General features: G+C 41.7%; 3 protein-coding genes across 3 annotated transcripts in view; 1 reads left to right on the top strand and 2 right to left on the bottom strand.

Moving 5' to 3' along the window:
* Window positions 1-4,371, bottom strand: part of LOC138052007 (processed variable antigen-like) — a 4,563-nt gene extending 192 nt beyond the window's left edge. The window contains exons 1-3 of the mRNA XM_068898355.1: window positions 4,302-4,371; window positions 2,929-3,015; window positions 1-1,022 (exon numbers count right to left, since the gene is read on the bottom strand). The exon at window positions 1-1,022 is cut by the window's left edge and continues 192 nt beyond it. Coding sequence (XP_068754456.1) covers window positions 640-1,022; window positions 2,929-2,995 — 450 coding nt within the window. The 5' untranslated portion in view covers window positions 2,996-3,015; window positions 4,302-4,371 and the 3' untranslated portion in view covers window positions 1-639. The remainder of the gene's footprint in view (window positions 1,023-2,928; window positions 3,016-4,301) is intronic.
* LOC138052024 (large ribosomal subunit protein bL20-like) overlaps window positions 1-17,500 on the top strand; it is a 596,113-nt gene that overhangs the window by 529,642 nt on the left and 48,971 nt on the right. The gene's annotated exons all lie outside the window — the stretch shown is intronic.
* The window catches only part of LOC138052025 (uncharacterized), a 16,838-nt gene continuing 11,630 nt past the window's right edge, over window positions 12,293-17,500 (bottom strand). The window contains exons 2-3 of the mRNA XM_068898377.1: window positions 13,959-13,962; window positions 12,293-13,589 (exon numbers count right to left, since the gene is read on the bottom strand). Of these exons, the coding sequence (XP_068754478.1) occupies window positions 12,293-13,589; window positions 13,959-13,962 (1,301 nt within the window). The remainder of the gene's footprint in view (window positions 13,590-13,958; window positions 13,963-17,500) is intronic.

The raw sequence follows: 17,500 nt of genomic DNA, 5'->3' as shown, positions 1-17,500 counted from the left end.
GCGACAATGACACGCGATCGATGCGCGCGATCAAAATTGACTGCCAGATCGATTGCGATCATAAATCAAGAGTTTGTATGCATCATCACTATTGAAACTTGGAAAAATAGACACCTCCTTCAACTTCAAGCTGTTTATAAAAGCATTCTAGATAATCAAGATGAAAAAAAGCAAAAGTAAATTAAGTCTGGTCCCCGTGGTGAGGATCTCCTCTAAATTCATGACTGACCCCTCAAGTTGAGTGACAAGAAGAAAATAAGACACGGAGATTGCGTATCTACTGCCGTGGGAAAAAATCTATTACAACAAAAATGAAATCAACCCTCGGAAAACCCATAGAGCACGGTCACAAAACAACTTTAACTAGAAGTAGAATTGATACTTTTGTGCGGCAAATGCATTCTCTACCGCCCCCCCCCCCCCCCCCCTTCATTACCGAGGCCGGGTAAAACACAAAGATCTTTTGAAACAACATATATCTCTTTTATTGGCTTGCAAATTTAAAAAAAAAAGAACTATCATTCGTTGCGTCTATAAAAATATTGAGTTCCCATGCGTACTTTTCTATTCTCTGGTTTCACGGGATATATTTTCACATAATGAACATTCTTTGGGGTCTTCATTAATTCAGTCCTCAAATTACTGATCCCCAGATTCTCCGGACTCCCCTGATTCCTCTTCGTCTCCAGACTCTCCAGATTCCCCAGAATGTCCAGACTCCCCTGATTCCTCGGATTCTCCGGATTCTCCGGATTCCCCAGATTCCCCAGACTCTTGGGATTCTTCAAAATCCTTAGATTCCGCTCCGGATTCTCCTGATTCTTCCTCATCTCCTGATTCACCAGACTCCTCTGATTCAAAAATGCTCCGCTTTCTGATTTCATTTTCGTCACCAGACTCTTGGTTATCTCCAGAGTCTTCCGATTGAAAGTCATTGAATTCATCCGCGACTTTAGAGTACTCAAAGCTTCTGCTTCTTTCTTCGATACCGTCAATTGAATCTCGTGAATCTTCGATTTCTCCTAGAAAAAAAATTGTGACCGAGTAAGTCAAAGAAAAAAAAGGCAGCTTGGGCAGATTCTTGTTGATTTTGCTGACAATGATATTTACAGGTTTTTTCGCACCCATTCCACTAGATGATAAAGTGCCGGAGGGGTTGAATCTACGACTGTGACGTCAAAGTCAATAAGAGCGCCACAAAATAATAGCTTTTGGTACATTTTGCTTTCGTTCAGAGAAAATCTTCGGATCTCATTTGTTTTTTTAAACACTTATAATTTATTGAAGTCGAACTAACAGTGGCTACCTGTAGCTTACACTTTGTCCGAAGGATTTTTCGCCGTTAACTTTACAGTATTTAAAAATTTAAAGGTTACAATATCTTGGTCAATATTCAGTTTCAATTCCGTAGTTTGAAGTCCAAAGTCTACATTCCGTGACCCAGTGATAGGGTTATAATCAAGGTACGATCGTAGAATAGTTGTTTACATTTTGCAATATTTAGTACTTTTTCGTAACACTATATATATATATATGTGTATATATATATATATATATATATATATATCGTTTAATCCACTCTTTGCAGTTAGAACTATGTATAAACTGAATTATCAAGCGGTATCATTTACAAAACTATTAAAAATAATTAAGGTATACTAATGTAAAATCTACATAACAAGTAATCTAGAAATCTAAAAGTTATTAAATCATTAGCTCTCTTGGTTCTTGCCTCCTGGCGAACGGACTTTTCACTCCTAGATCTAAGATTGTAAGGAACATTATAAACATTAGCCTGAGGGCGGAGTTTCCACGTCGCAATGAACTTCCTACTTAATGTTTCTCGCCTGACTTCTAGACTTGAAGACTGGGAGAATATCAGCCCGGTGAGATGTGTTACCGAGTCATACAATGATGTTTTCGTTGCATTCACAAAAACTCGTTTCCGGTCACGCACACAGTTCGTTAATACATATTTTCCCGGTAATCTGCCACGCAGTGTCCCATAGTCTAGCGGTCATCGCGATTGCCTCTGAATGAGGAATTGCCGAGTTCGAATCCTACTTAGGCTGTCTTCTGTAAAAAAAATGCCCCTACGAGGCAAATAAATCTTACGAATGCGCAGCCACATCGCGACACCCAAAAAAAAATTTAAAAAGAAGTGTCAGAGCTGAATCCTATCCTAGAAAGAGGCGCCGTCAATGCAAAAGTTCCGTCAATGCAAAAGTAACGCAACGGCAGCTAGTTTCACAGGCAACCAACACTTAACCCGTCACTCTTTTAAATGAGGACTAGATTGGGATCGCAAAATCAGCCCGAAACCATCTTAAATAGACAAAAGGACATAAGATGCAGGAAAAGAAACTTTACTTTATTTTTACTCTCTGCTATAAACTAAGGTTAAACAATTTTCCTTTTTATGTTTCCCCAAAAAACCATTCCTTTTCGTACGTTAACTGAACATTCAAGTCTGAGCTGCATGTGTTAGTTTCAGAGTGACACATGTCCTGTATTCTATCAAGACTGAAAATGTTGAGGCAGTCCCAAAATGTTATGGAAGAGATAGCAAATATTTTAGCCCAGTCAGTTAATAAAGAGATGTATCAATGGATGAAAGTACATTGACTGAATATTCAAATCGTTAATCTGGGTTGCCTGTGCCAATTTCAGGCGGCATACGAATTAGTGTAAGGCTGAAAATGTCCAAGCGTAGGATTCCCAGAATTGTTATGAAGAAGTAACTATTTCAGCTCAGTTCAGTAATAAACAATACTATATATCAGTGGACGAAAAGAGTTTTACTTTTTCCGCGTGGGATACCGATCAATTTGGTTGGAGCCAAAACAGCCTATGACAGTTGGCGTTCCATGTATACGTAAAGAAAATACCATAACTGAATAATAAGATGACCATCAAAGGAGTACTTACGTATTGGTCCCGTAAGGCAACACTGCAGAGAGGCAATTAGCGCAAATGTAACCACGTAGGTCTTCATTTCAACTGTTTTCTATTCTGCTGTTAAAACAACGAAGAACTATTATCTTTCTTGTAATTACAATGAAGTTGAGAGCTAATTGAAAGGCAATTCTTTAACCATCTACATTTTTCCCATGCTATGAGTTCACATCCAAGAATTAGGGCCACAGAGGGCCAGGGCGCATCTGTACGATCATGATGATCAGTCTGTCTTCTTTTGGATATTTGACATTATTCTGTCATAGACTAAATTTAGTACAAAAAAAGACTTCTTCACCGGTAGGAAGATGTTCTTTAATTAATAGATGAAGGTGATGACCAAGAAACTAACTCATACTTGACTTTCACTGCCCTCCACCGAAAAAAATTTTTTATGATGACCTAATTCTTCACTGGACATCCCCGCATCAAAAATTGTACGCGTAACAGGAAAAATCAACAGGGACTCGAGGGATATTTCGGTGTAAACTTACCATCATCATTGTCGATATAGAATTAGCATGTACTGATTTTGTGTTGTCGTCAACAATTATTCGCTGTACACCATGAATAACAACAATAAAGAAATGTATCTACTGCTGGCAAAAGTTTCTATCAGCTTTAAGACCAAACCACACTGTGAGACAGAATGAGAACAAATGAGACTCGTGATTGTTTGAGAGTTGCCTTTTCTCCTCGATGTACTTTTACCATGTACATATCAGCCACTGTAGGAAGATCATCCAGCACGATAACGACGTTCTAACGGCTTCACAGTTTAAAAGATTAGTTGAAATCACTTTATCCCTCATATCATATTTAGTTCGGCAAGCACGTTAATAGTAATATCTTATTTAAAGTGTTTTAGATCAGACTTGAAAAGAAGGCTTGCATATTATATATAAACTAAAAAAAGTATAAGTAATTTGTTTAAACCATCTTTGGTTTCAACCATTGTGTTTGTTTATTAGAGTTTTCTCTTTGAAGTCTACGTTCATTATGCTATTTCAGACAGGCACTAGTGAAACTCTGATTGACATCACTGCGGTAAACGTTTGTAATTTTAGAAACGTTTTCCAATAACGTTCAACATGAGACTCGTAAAAGGGGATAAACACCATTAAGTTGCTATCATAAGTTATTTTTCTGTAACTTAGGACATTTGCTTTTGCTGAGGAGATTTCCAGACACGTGAGTACGCTCGATCAAGTGGAAAACAGCGAACCGGCTTAAAGTGTCGATTTGTTTTACAATTGCCAACTATAGAAATTGAGGGTTTATATATTAAACAATTTGTACGAAAAATAGTTGTTTAGATAACTAATGTAAACTCTTCCTTCGCTTACCTTTCGGCTGATCTTCGTGTTTCCTAAACAGAGTCCTGCTGTTCAAAGTCAGTAATACAAATCATTGTAAAACGTAATCGCTGCTAAACCAATCAAAATCAATCCACGTGTCTGCTACCTTTTAGATCACGTGGTCCACAGAACCAATGACATTAACACCATAACGAAAACGGACGGAAAGTTCACAAAAGAGAGAAAAATTCAAAAACAGCGAGTCGAGAACAAAAAGAGTGTCTTCTGAATTATATTTCTATATGACAGAGCGTAAATAAGACAATTTCCCTTGTAGCAAGAAAACCGAACCTTGATGAATTTATAATCAGGGTCACATTAACCTGTTGATGGTGTTTAACGGGTGACAAAACACCAACCAAGAAACATATGGGATAAACTAGAAGTATCACTATCGTATCCAGTCGTTCCCGGGTGAGATAAATCAACATGGCGTATCGACCTTGGATGTTGAAAGACTCTCACGAGCAACTTGTTACCAAAACAGAGAAAATGACGCCAACAGACGGTTTTGCCCATTCTGAACAAGCAAAATCTGTGTCAAAAGCACCGGGCTCTAGGCAAGTTTTGCCTTTTCGAGCGACATTTAAAAAACCGCTTTAATTTTTGGGCAACTTTTGGGCAACTTCTTCCATTTTGAGCAAATTATTTAGCAAAAGAGACAGACAAAACTTATTTTGGCCTAATATTGCCTTATTTCTGAGATGCATTTCCTATAAATAATATCAATTTCATCATCCACGCTACATTAATTGTTTGGGTCACCTAGCCTGTGCACCCGATTCTCGCGACTCCTGTTTGTGACACCCGCTGAAAATACACAGTAGTACGCGGGTATCACCCGTCGAAAGTATACTATAGTACGTTCCCTACAATTCAATACGAACCTAACCGAAGCGAAAATGAAAATTACAACGGCATTTAAGACTAAAAAGTGCAAACAATCATACTTAAATCAATTTACCGCAAATTCCAATCCCTTGTTACGCTTTAAAGACTACAACGGCTCCGTGAAGTGAATTTCGCAATGTCATAACATGTACTAAACTCAGTATATGACCAACTTCTCACCAAGCCGTAAAAAACCGTGGATAAGGCAGTTTTAAGCACAATTCAATCGCTTAGTACGTTTTAAACGGCTCTGTAAAGTGAATTTTTGAATGTCATAAATGCACTATTGGCTACTCTTTGCGGGCATTTTTATGCTCGCCGTAAATCTAGCGTGAAATCAGTTTTCAAAATGGCCTAATTTCAAAGATGTAACTTCTCACCAAGTCTTTAACCGTCGTTAAAGCATTTTTAAGCATATTTCAATCGCTTATTACGTTTTAAACGGCTCCGTGAAGTGAATGTCTTTATAATGTCATGAAGTTACTATAGTATACTTTTTGCGGGCATTTTTATGTCGAGTAATCTAGAGTCAAAATCGATGTTCAAAATTGGCCTAATTTCACAGATCTATTTTCTCACCAAGCGTTAGACCGTAGATAAAGCAGTTTTAAGCGTATTTCAATGGGTTATGACGGTTTAAACGGCCTGTGAAGTAAATTTCTCAATGTCATAAATGTACTATGGTATACCTTTTGCAGGCATTGTTATGCCGGGTAATCTAGTGTGAAAGTCAATTTTCACAATGGCCTAAATTTAGAGATTTAACTTCTCACCAAGTCTTTAACCGTGGATGAAGTAATTTAAGCGTATTTCAGTGGCCTTTTTCGTTTCAACGGCTCCGTGAAGTGAATTTTTCAATGTCATAAATGTACTATAGTATATTTTTTGCGGGCATTTTAATGTTGGGTAATCCAGAGTGAAAATCGATGTTCAAAATTGGCCTAATTTCATAGATCTATTTTCTCACCAAGCGTTAGACCGTAGATAAAGCAGTTTTAAGCGTATTTCAATGGGTTATGACGGTTTAAACGGCCTGTGAAGTAAATTTCTCAATGTCATAAATGTACTATAGTATACCTTTTGCAGGCATTGTTATGCCGGGTAATCTAGTGTGAAAATCAATTTTCACAATGGCCTAAATTTAGAGATTTAACTTCTCACCAAGTCTTTAACCGTGGATAAAGTAATTTAAGCGTATTTCAGTGGCCTTTTTCGCTTCAACGGCTCCGTGAAGTGAATTTTTCAATGTCATAAATGTACTATAGCATACTTTTTGCGGGCATTTTAATGTTGGGTAATCCAGAGTGAAAATCGATGTTCAAAATTGGCCTAATTTCATAGATCTATTTTCTCACCAAGCGTTAGACCGTAGATAAAGCAGTTTTAAGCATATTTCAATCACTTATTACGTTTTAAACTGTATTATGGTCGTAGCGTCCGCGGGTCGATTCGCCTCGGGGCGAAAGTGGTATCTATGGGTGGGGCAAAGTGTCCTCTTCACGTTGACTGAGTTTGGTCCCAAGGGAATAAGAGGTAGGAATGCTATGCAGTTAAAACATTCCACAGGAAACCCAACACGAAACAGGATACCCAAATTTCGTCACGTGGTAAAGCTCGGCGAGGCCTTTCTAGCGATATATGATATGTTGGGATAGCTTTACTTTTGACTTTCTAGGGTTACTTGGCCTGTCAAATGGGGTGAGAGTTGTACACACTTACAGGACTTGGGATTCTTCAGAAGTAGGCTAGATAAGTGTTGATGTACTGTGACCCTCGCTTTTAAGGAACGATGCTGAAATTTGGCAGGCAGGTGCGTCTCACACTGGCAGACAATCCTAGTTGGGTCTGAAGGATCACGGGTTGGGGAGGGGGAGTTATGGTCAAAAAAGCCTTCCCTGGGTGTGCAAGTTGCACCACGGGATGCCCCACGTGATTGCGCATGGGAGTGGCAGGGTGCACCCTGGAAGACCTGGCATACCTACAAGAAAATGCCAAACTCCCCCTGATGTTAGCTCTCCCTGGAGACCAATCATAATGCTAATGCACTTTGATAGGGGCTATCCGACCACTTTGATAGGGGTTTTCTCTGAGCACTGGGTTATTGAATTTACACTGACAATGGTCATCCCACTACACTAACCCTAACTCTAGCACTTTGCCAAGCATTCGCCCAGGGCCTTGAGGCTCAGATGTCCAGGACCCAGATACGTGTCCTCACTCAGTGGTGTTTTTTTACTATATAGGAAGACAGCACTTGTCATTAGCATGGCACTTCCCTGAAAGGCCAGCCTTACTTACAGGAGTTCACCAGAAACCTGTGCAATTCGATGCAGGCTGCCAAGGGCTATACGACTGCATCACTCGTTTGGCCTCTGCACGTAGTCCACAGGCTGTGCATGCAAACGGCAAAAACATCTGGCATCTTGGTCCCCACTGGGAAAGTGTCCCCTCAGACACCAACCCTCTGACTAGTCAGGACCTATCCCTGTCAGAGGTCTGTCCCAAGTTGGGTCTCAAGTCATGTAGGGACCACTCATTCACAGGTTGACTGGAGGCTAGTGCTTTTACATGGTCAACTTGCCACAACTGGCCGGTCAGGTAGGCTGTGAAGGCATGACCCAATCTCTTGGACCTGGATTGACCAAAGGATGGTCATGAATCACCTAAGCCGTACCCACAGGCTGGTTTTCACCAGGATAAGTGGAAAGTATTCTGTTCCACAACAGCACAGCATTAGTTATATGAGAAAACAAGTTATCTGTTTGTCTCAGTAAGCAAATTTCTAGTTTGTAAAGAAACTGTGGTGCTGCGTCGGTGGTAGATTGAAACAGGAAAATTTGGTTGATAGAGGTCGAATGATTTGGAAGCTGACATTTTGAGTGTTAGCCATTCGTCAGAGCAAAATGATTTGATTTTGCTCTAACAAAAGGCAAACGCTCGAAAGGTCAGCTTTTCAAATCGTTCACAGTGGTAATTCGAATATCAACATGTTTGAGAAAACCAAAATTATCTGTTTGTCTGCTTCCTTCACTTTTTAAAAAAATCCTTTTGGCCTCATTTACTTTTTATATTGGGGTTCTCTGAGGCCCTCCCAGGGGTTTTGGGGAACAAGAGAGCATGGCTAATTTGAACTGGGGGACAGGGGAACAATGTCGAAATATTTTAGGGAACAAGGGAACAAAAACAATTTTAGGGGTCAAAAAGCTGGGAACAAGTTTGAAAGTAATTTGGGGAACAAGGAAACACAAGCACAAGCAAATATCTAAAGGATCAAGGAGCCACCCTCCCCCCGCCCCTTTCCCTCCTTGGAAGGCCTCTTCTATGGACAGGCGAATTTACTCGGTAGGGAACATTGTATTCTTCTGTTACCTAGCCTGTCTTTGGGCGAAGATAACGGAATACGATAAAATACTTCAAACCACATCATGCAACAAACATATCATACAGCTATAGCAGCTCAACTTATGAGACATACAAACTTTAATGAAGCCATATTGCCCTTAGGGCTTTTCAATAGTCATTTACAAGTTCAAAATGGCATAAACCTATTACAATTTGTCTTGATTTTAAATTATAGTGATTTATAAATAAAAGTTACAAAAAAAATTATTCAATTTTCAACATTTGCAATAAGGATGCCTTGAACCCCTTGAGGATGGGTACTTGTTTTAGGCTGCTGCATAAGTTATTCCACAATTTAGTTGCATGGTAGTGAAAGGTACGGCGGGGCAAGCAAGTTCATGCATTTATTTGCGTGATAGTTTTTAAAGTAGTACTCTGATAAACTTCTTAACATCTGTGTCGCTGCTGGGCGACAATAAAACTCTGCTGGTTCGTTTTTGTACAACTTTATTCTCCGACTTTACATTCAGAACGTCGCTTTCTCACGCACATTTTTTACAAAAACTCAAATCATCACTCTTTTACACGTGCGGACGAGGTCCCTAGCAACGGGCTGACGTCATTGGTATCATAGCAACGCGACCGGAAATGAAAGTTCAGGAAGCAGGAGGCACATCCCCGCCCCTAGTCGAGACACAATGTTTGTCGAGACAATTTTAAGTTCTACTCTTCCGCCTCCTGTACTAAGCAAAGTTTTGTGATTGGCCTTTTATACTCTCCGAACTGAGTTCGTACTGTAACAGCTCGAACTAACCCATCCTGCCCAGGATGAGTAGACACGATTCTGCCCAACGGCCATGCTGATTTGGCTCAGCAACTAGGACAACATCTCCTTCTTTGAGGTTCTGTTTCTTCTCTTTCCACTTCTTCCTCTCTGTCAGGCTAGAAAGGTACTCTTTGGTAAAACGTCTCCAGAAGAAATTAGCTAGCGCTTGGGACTGTCGCCACATCTTTGTCGAATTAATCTCTCTGTCACTAACTTCAGCATCTTCATAACTCGGATTTGCCCGCAACAACAAGAAATGGTTTGGGGTTAACGCTTCAATGTCCCCTGCATCATTGGACACATGAGTAATCGGTCGACTGTTTAGTATTCCTTCTGCTTCGACTAGTGCGGTTCTCAACACTTCTTTGGAAACAGCCCTATCCGCAAGAATTGCCCTCAGCGTCTTCTTGGTGTACTGTACTAGCCTCTCCCATGCACCTCCAAAGTGCGGGGCACTTGGCGGCTGAAATTTCCACTCGATTTCCTTAGGAGCACAGAAGTTTTGTATCCTCTCTTCATCCAATTGTTTGATGCATTTCCGCAACTCATTATTTGCACCAACAAAGTTCGTTCCATTATCGCTGTGGATGCTCTGCGGTCGTCCATGTCGCGCAATGAACCTTTTCAATGCCATGATGAAATGATCTGTTGAAAGATCATCCACAAGTTCAAGGTGGCACGCTCTAGTACTCATGCAAGTGAACAAGCACCCGTATACTTTAACTTCACTGCGTCTTTCCTTTACTAACATAGGTCCAAAAAAGTCAACTCCAGTGTTCCTGAACACCATTCCTGGCTCAAGTCAGCACTCTGGTAGACTTGCCATTTGCTGCTCTTGAGGCTTTACCGTCTGGCGATAACAGTAGTTGCACTTGAATTTCGCGTTTCGCACTACCTGGCGACCATGGATGATCCAATACTCCTGCCGAATTTGATTATGCAGGTGCTCAGTTGGCGGGTGGTAGTAGATACGATGCATTTCTTCGACGATCAGCTGTGCAAGTTCATGGCGCGAGTCAATTACTTTGGGATGTCGTGTTCTGTAAGGTAGGCATTGTGCTCTCTGCAGCCTTCCACCGATGCGACAACCAAGAACCCATCTTCCAACCTTGGGTCAAGAGATTTAATTCTACTCTTCTTGTGGATCTCCTCACCTATCTTCAGACGCTGTATCTCCTCGCCGAATGATTCAACTTGCGCCCTCTTCACAAGATGATTCTGAGCAGCTCTCAATTCGTTCGACGTAAGTGCTCCCAGTAGACGTACTTCCTTCTTAGCTCTTACATTGTTTGCAAATCGCATCACATAAGCTGTAACTCTTCTTAGATTGGTCAGTGACGAATACTTCTTCCACCCTAACAGGACCTTGTTTTCCTGAGATGCTCCAGCCCATCTTTCCTTCTTCTTTTCTTTGATGTCATCGTTCTCGCAGGGCGCTTTGACTTTATTTTCTGGCCAGAGCTCTGCTGATTCATAAAGGAACTTGGGTCCACTAATATAGCGAAAGCCCGCACCAAGTTCCGTAGGACTTAGTCCCCGGGTGATGTCATCTGCAGGGTTAGCCTCTGTCGGCACATATCTCCAACTCACAGCGCCCGCCCCTAGTGTGGCCTCCAGACTGCTCATGATTGTGTGGATCTCAGACACCCGGTTACCGACGAATGCTTTGTAAGTGGAGCTCGTTTGGCGGATCCAATGTAGGACTGTGGTAGAATCACTCCAGAAAGTTATCTTCTCTATCTTTGTAACCATTTCTTCTACCAGTGTTTGAGTTAACCGCACAGCAACTAAAGCTCCCATGAGCTCCAATCGGCAGATAGACTGTGACTTTAATGGAGCAACACGGCCTTTTCCCGCTATAAGACTACACTCTACTGTGTCATCTATAAATTCTCTTCTTAGGTAGGCACACGCGCCATAAGCATTCTGGCTAGCGTCGCAAAACACATGAAGTGCAGTCTCTCGCACAGGTTTCTGTTCTTGGATAAGAGCTCTCGGAATTCTCACTTCATCAAGCTTTTCTGCTTCATTGCGCCATTCACGCCACTCTCGAAGATCAGCTTCTTTCAACTCGTCATCCCATCCGTACTTCATACGATTTAGATTCTGCAGGATGATTTTACTTCTGATTGAGAATGGGAGGAGAAGTCCTCGCGGATCCCAAACAGAGAATGCTTGACTCAAGATCTTCCTCTTCGTCGTACCTGGATCATCCTTCAGTCCCGTAAACTGGAGCATATCTTCTTGGGCATCCCAAATGACGCCCAAAGTTCTGTCTGTTGGTAACTTATCTTCACTCAGTTCGAGGAATCGTGGAGATCTATCCTGCTCCGGGATAGTTGCCAAGACATCTGGGTCATTTGTCAGCCACTTGTGTAGGCGGAAACCTCCACGACGCAGCAACTCTGTCATATGCTTCCTCATTTCAATAGCTTCCTCGCAAGAATCTGTTGACGGTAGACCATCATCCATGTAAAAGTGCTGGTAGACGGCTTTCACACCCAAAGGTAAATCTTCCCCATTCTCATCAGCATTTCGCCTCATAGTGTAGTTCGCTCTGGATGGCGCAGACACTTCTCCAAACACTGTTCTCTCGAACTGGTACACGCTTGGTTCTTCTATCAGAGAGTTTCTCCATAAGAATCTCAATGCTGGCTTATCACGATCAGGGAGACGGAGCATATGGTACATTTCTTTCACATCAGCGGCCATTGCAATTCTTCCTTCGCAAAACCTGAGGAAAACTCCAAACAGAGAGGACAGAAGATCTGGTCCTGTGTAGATCTTATCGTTCAAACTTTGTCCCATGAATTTTGCTGATGCATCGTAGACTCTTCTGAGGCGATCAGGTTTTTTGGGATTAATGACAAATCTGTGTGGTAAGTACCAAGTCACTTTACTATCGCACCGTACTTCCCCTTCACTTCAGTTTCTTCACATAGCCCTTCTCAATGTCATCCTGGATTGACTTTGCATATCTCTCTCTGATCTCGGGACAGCTCTCAAACTTCTTCTCTAGGGATTGTAGCCTCCTCTTTGCCATTCCGTAATTGTTGGGCAGAGATGGTTCCTCATCTCTCCACAGTAGACCTGACACATACGCATCTTCATTCACACTCTTAAAGGTTGTCTTTTCCATCAGTGACAATGCTCGCTTGTCCTCAATCGAACGGGTTGGATCAGCTAGCTTGACCACGCCCAAGGTCTCTATCTCTGACTGAGCCATGACCAGCTGCTTCAGCTCCTCATTTTCAACTGAACTTCTTTCATACACTTTGAACCCATTGTATGGAGATGCTACTCTTCGCTCACCAGGTAACCAATTAGTCACCGCCCATCCAAGTGGGGTCTCAACAGCATAAGGTACCCTGTCAAGTTCCGGTTGACTTGAGGGTTTCAGAATTTGTGTTGGTAGAATCAAGTCAGAGTTGTTAGTTCCAATTATGAGTTGCACTGGACCCGTGTCAGTGTCACGCAAGTCTAAGTTCTTCAGATGTTGATACTCATGCTTGATTGTTGACCACTTCAACTTCTGATCCGGACCATTCAGGCTAGGAATTGTCTTCACATCTCGCAAGGAGTACTTGACTTCCTCTTTTCCGACTCGTGCGACATGGCATTTCTTGATGTGCTGGGAAGCAAACACCTTCTGCGCATTTACTCCTTGAATTTCGAGATCTACCTCTTTGCCTTGAAGCCCAAGTGAGAGCGCTAAGCTTTCATCTATAAGCGTTGTGTTACAGCCTGAGTCACGCAATGCCATCACCTGCCGTTTTCCTGTTTCTCCAAAGACAACTATGGGAAGTACTTCAACCAAAGCAAGACCACCAGTCTCACAACCTGTGTACGCTGATTGTTGATACTCCTCAAGAGGCTCCACAGCCTGACGTGGTGATGAGTCTCTACCTTCCAGGGAGACAGGAGCTGGGTTTCTCTCAACTTCTGGCACTTGTTCTGATTCACGTTTCGCTTTTGCCCGTTCAATAAATCTCAAGTCGACTTCATGTACAAGGGTATGATGACGCATGTCACAGTTTTCAATTTTGCATCTATTCTTACTACGACATTTACGCAGACGATGACCGGGTAATAGACAACATAAGCATAGTTTGTGTTCCTCGACAACTTTCTCCTTCTCGCTAGTCAACATTCCCTGAAAACGTTTGCACTCTTGCAAAGTGTGATTAGTGGACTGGTGAATTGGGCACTTTGTTCCACTAGTCCGGAAGCCAGGACCCTGAAAGAAGGGTTTCGTACAATGATCGGGTCAGAAAAGGTTTGATAGCGGATTTTGATAGAACAAGACCTGCTGATCAATGTCAGCTAGTTAGTAGAGTTGATTTGTGGTATAGATCACAAGTTAAGCGGCTATTTTAATAGGCCACCCCTTGAAATTCATGGAAACGAGGCTGAGATACAAGACCACTGATAATACGTAAATTAAACATTTATTTTGGCCTGAATCTACAAATATCGTTACACCTTTGTAGCACGAATCTTAATCATGTTCAGATTGCTTAAAATGAGGTCACGTGACCGAACACGTGACAGCTGCAAGGTCAAAAATGGTGTTTTATAGCTTTTACTAGCCTATTTTAACGTCTTCATTACCATAAATGTGTTAATTATTCATAGATATTCTGATATTTTATACTTACTGTTGGTACATTACACACTTTAAGACAAATTCTAGCTTATTGAGACTGAAACAATAACAGAATGACAATTTTTCTCCCATTTCCGTGTCAACATGAAAATGAGGCTCATTCCGGTAGCTTCTGTTTACGGCGTTATCTGCAATTGTTTATCAAGAGAAACCTCTAATATCGTTACTTCTTAACAAATTATATCCCAATCATGCTCAAACTTTGCAAAGCAAGGTCACGTGACCGAGCACGTGACCTCAGACAAGCCAAAACATCTATTTCAGTACTTTTGAGTAGTAGAAAATGGCTATTAAATCAACAATAGGTGTTATTGTCCCAGGAAGTCTTCTTCCGTAAATAAGACTGTTATTTATTGTAATTTATGGCTACATGACTTGATTCTACATTTTTTCGGGCTTTTTTGCATTATTGACTTGTAGCTAAAAGCAGGAGCCGATCTGTTTAAGGCATCTACTGTATATTATACTTTAGTGTACTTTAATAATAGATTTTGTGGTTAGAAATTGCGGGTATTCTGTAGTGTGTTGCTCGTGTTTGCAAGTATCAGCGTTACTTTTGTGGGAAACTGAAATGAGGCTGTAGCCTCTTTTTCAAGAATCTTCAAAACGAGGCTATATCATCCAACATGGCTGCCTCCATGGCCGAAGCAGTGCAATCTCTGTAAGTACATTTATAGGATAGCTGTATCTTACTTACTTCAACTAATACTTTTTTATCAAATAATAAAAAAGACATCTTCAACAATCGACAATCGTTTTTCATGTCCTTTTAGAACACAATGTCAAACAAAATTTCAAAATGTTTAGATTTGGTTGCCATATTCTTTTTTGGCTTTGATTTTTTTTTGTGACACATTACTTTAAAATTCGTTATTAGATTATAGAATGGCTGATAAAGGTTCCTTTCCTGAGGGCTTCGCCATACCGTTACTTCCAAAATCGAGAAAAAGAAAACTGTCCCGTAGCACATTGTGTATCATTTGCCAGACTGACCGCCCAGGGGAACCACTTAGAAAGGCAAAGGAAGACTCTATTGAAAAAGCGATAAAGGCAACGGAACAGCGTCGTGACGAGGAAGTGCGGGCAAGGTTTGTGAGTCATGACGCCGGCACGGGAATTCATTGGCACTCAACTTGTTATGCATCATACACAAGTGACCAAAATATTCGCTATAAAACGCCTAGCGATGCTTTACAGCATACAAGCCGCCAAAAGGAAGTCGACGTCATCTCTAGTAGGACTTTTCGTTCAGCAATGGCCCCAGTTGATTGGTCGAGGTGTTTCATTTGTAAAAATAAGACTCATAAAAAGAGTAGAGATCTTATCAATCTATGCACATTCGAGGCCTGTGAAAGCATCCGAATAGCGGCTGAAAGAAAAGGAGATAGCTCTATGTTACACATTTTAGATGGTGTGAACGGAGACCTCATCGCAGCAGAGGCAAAGTACCATAAGAACTGTTTCGCTACTTATGTCAGTAAGAAAACCACGCTTAGCCTGCCCAAAGGAGAAGCCCTAGATTCACCTCACGAAAGGGCTTTTCAAGACCTTGTATTTGATCTAGCTGCTGGTATCAAACAAGGCAGAGCATACGATATGATGTCTCTATTAAGCAAATATCAGGAAATTCTCACACACAAAGGCGCTGATAGTCCGGAAAGTTACACCACTCAAAATCTAAAAATGCGCTTGCAAAAGCATTTTTCCACTTCGATTGTCTTCCATCAGCCAGCCGACCGCAGTAAATCTGAACTTGTCTATGCAAGTACCGTTAACATTCAAGATGTTCTAAACGCATGGGCAGTATTTCAGAGCCCCGAAAATGGAAACATAAGCGTCAACGACGGCAATGAAACACCACAGTCAAGTGAAATACGTCGTGTGGCAAGCTTAATCAAGCAAGAGATAAAGAAATGTACAGGCATTAACACCAAACCACTAAATACTCAAGACGTCAGCATGGAGACCGCCAGACAACTCATCCCGGACTCTCTGTATTTACTAATCAAGCAGCTCGTGTTCTCAGATAAGCGGGCTAGACCCTCTAATGCGTTGAACCAGTCTACCGCAATTGAAGACGAACGACAAATCCTCAGTATCGCACAAGATATCATCCATTGCAGTTCCAAGGGACGTGTTAAGCTTCCTAAGCACACCAGCTTAGCTATATGTGTTCATCATCTGACAACATCTAAGCGGCTTATCGAACTGCTAAACAGAATGGGACATTGCGTCTCCTACGATGAGATGCGCGCATTGAATACAAGTATTGCAGAGGACGTTCTTGCCAAGGCTGAAGAGTTCGGTACTGTCATACCAACTGTAATAAAGGCTGGTTCGTTTGTACAGATTGCTGCCGACAATAATGATTTAAATGAGGAGACTATCGACGGGAAGAATACTACGCATGCAACCACCATGGTTATTTATCAGAACAGAACCTTTGGTCCAGATCCACCTCCCAGCCCAGTAGAACAGAGACCAAAGCGACGTTCATTACAGGCAACGGGTACGGTGTACGACATCGAACAGTGTGCAGTTCGAGGAAGACGTCCAGCTGTAACTGATCACGTTGGCTCTGTTGACATGAAGTGGTATGATGATTTGAACAATGAAACAGGCACCTCTCGAAAAACTGATTTCATCTGGACTCTTCTTCGGCTCTGTCCCAAGAAATTTGGAGAAGCTGTCGTTGCAGATGTATGGGAAAAGCAATCAATTCCAAGTTGGGCAGGATTTAGCGCCATTCTCTATCCTGAGATGCCAGTAGTGAGCAATATTGGCTACTGTCCAATGATCGATGGATCATCTAATGACTTTTCGACCATATACACAGTGCTGAAACATGCACAGAAGATAAGTGCCGCGATGGGTCAAGCCGACGCCGTGATAACCTTTGACCTTGCCATATATAGCAAGGCGAAGGAAATACAGTGGAGATTTCCTAACGAGTTCTCCAATGTAGTGGTACGCATGGGCGGATTTCATATTGTTCTGAACTTTCTTTCACTGTTAGGGTAGAAATTCGCTGATTCTGGACTTGATGACCTCTTGATTGAGTCAGGTGTATACGCTGCTGGTTCGACGTCCGCTTTAATGAAAGGGAAATCTTACAACCGAGGAATAAGGGCACACAAGCTCTGTTTAGAAGTGTTCTTCCGTCTCATGTGGGATGCTTTTATTCTCTGGTACGAGTCACGGGATGAAAAGATCCCAGAAGAACCCGTTTTGCACAAGATTGTGGACTGCGTTCGAGCGGTGGAGAGCGACAAAGAGAGAGCACGAGAGAGTGTGAGAAAGATAACAACAGATCTGACGGAAATCACGGATCTATTCGCCATCTTTAAATCAGAGAATCAAGTAAGGTCCAACCTATTTGCGTTTTGGGATGAGTATTGCTCTATGGTCACTACCCTTTTACAGTTTCTAAAGGCAGAGAGAACCGGAAATTGGAAGTTGCAT

This window comes from Montipora capricornis, chromosome 6 (genome assembly GCF_036669925.1).
Source record: "Montipora capricornis isolate CH-2021 chromosome 6, ASM3666992v2, whole genome shotgun sequence".
Classification (NCBI taxonomy): domain Eukaryota; kingdom Metazoa; phylum Cnidaria; class Anthozoa; order Scleractinia; family Acroporidae; genus Montipora; species Montipora capricornis.
Note: the sequence above shows the minus strand (reverse complement) of the source record. Positions and strands in the feature narration are given on the sequence as shown.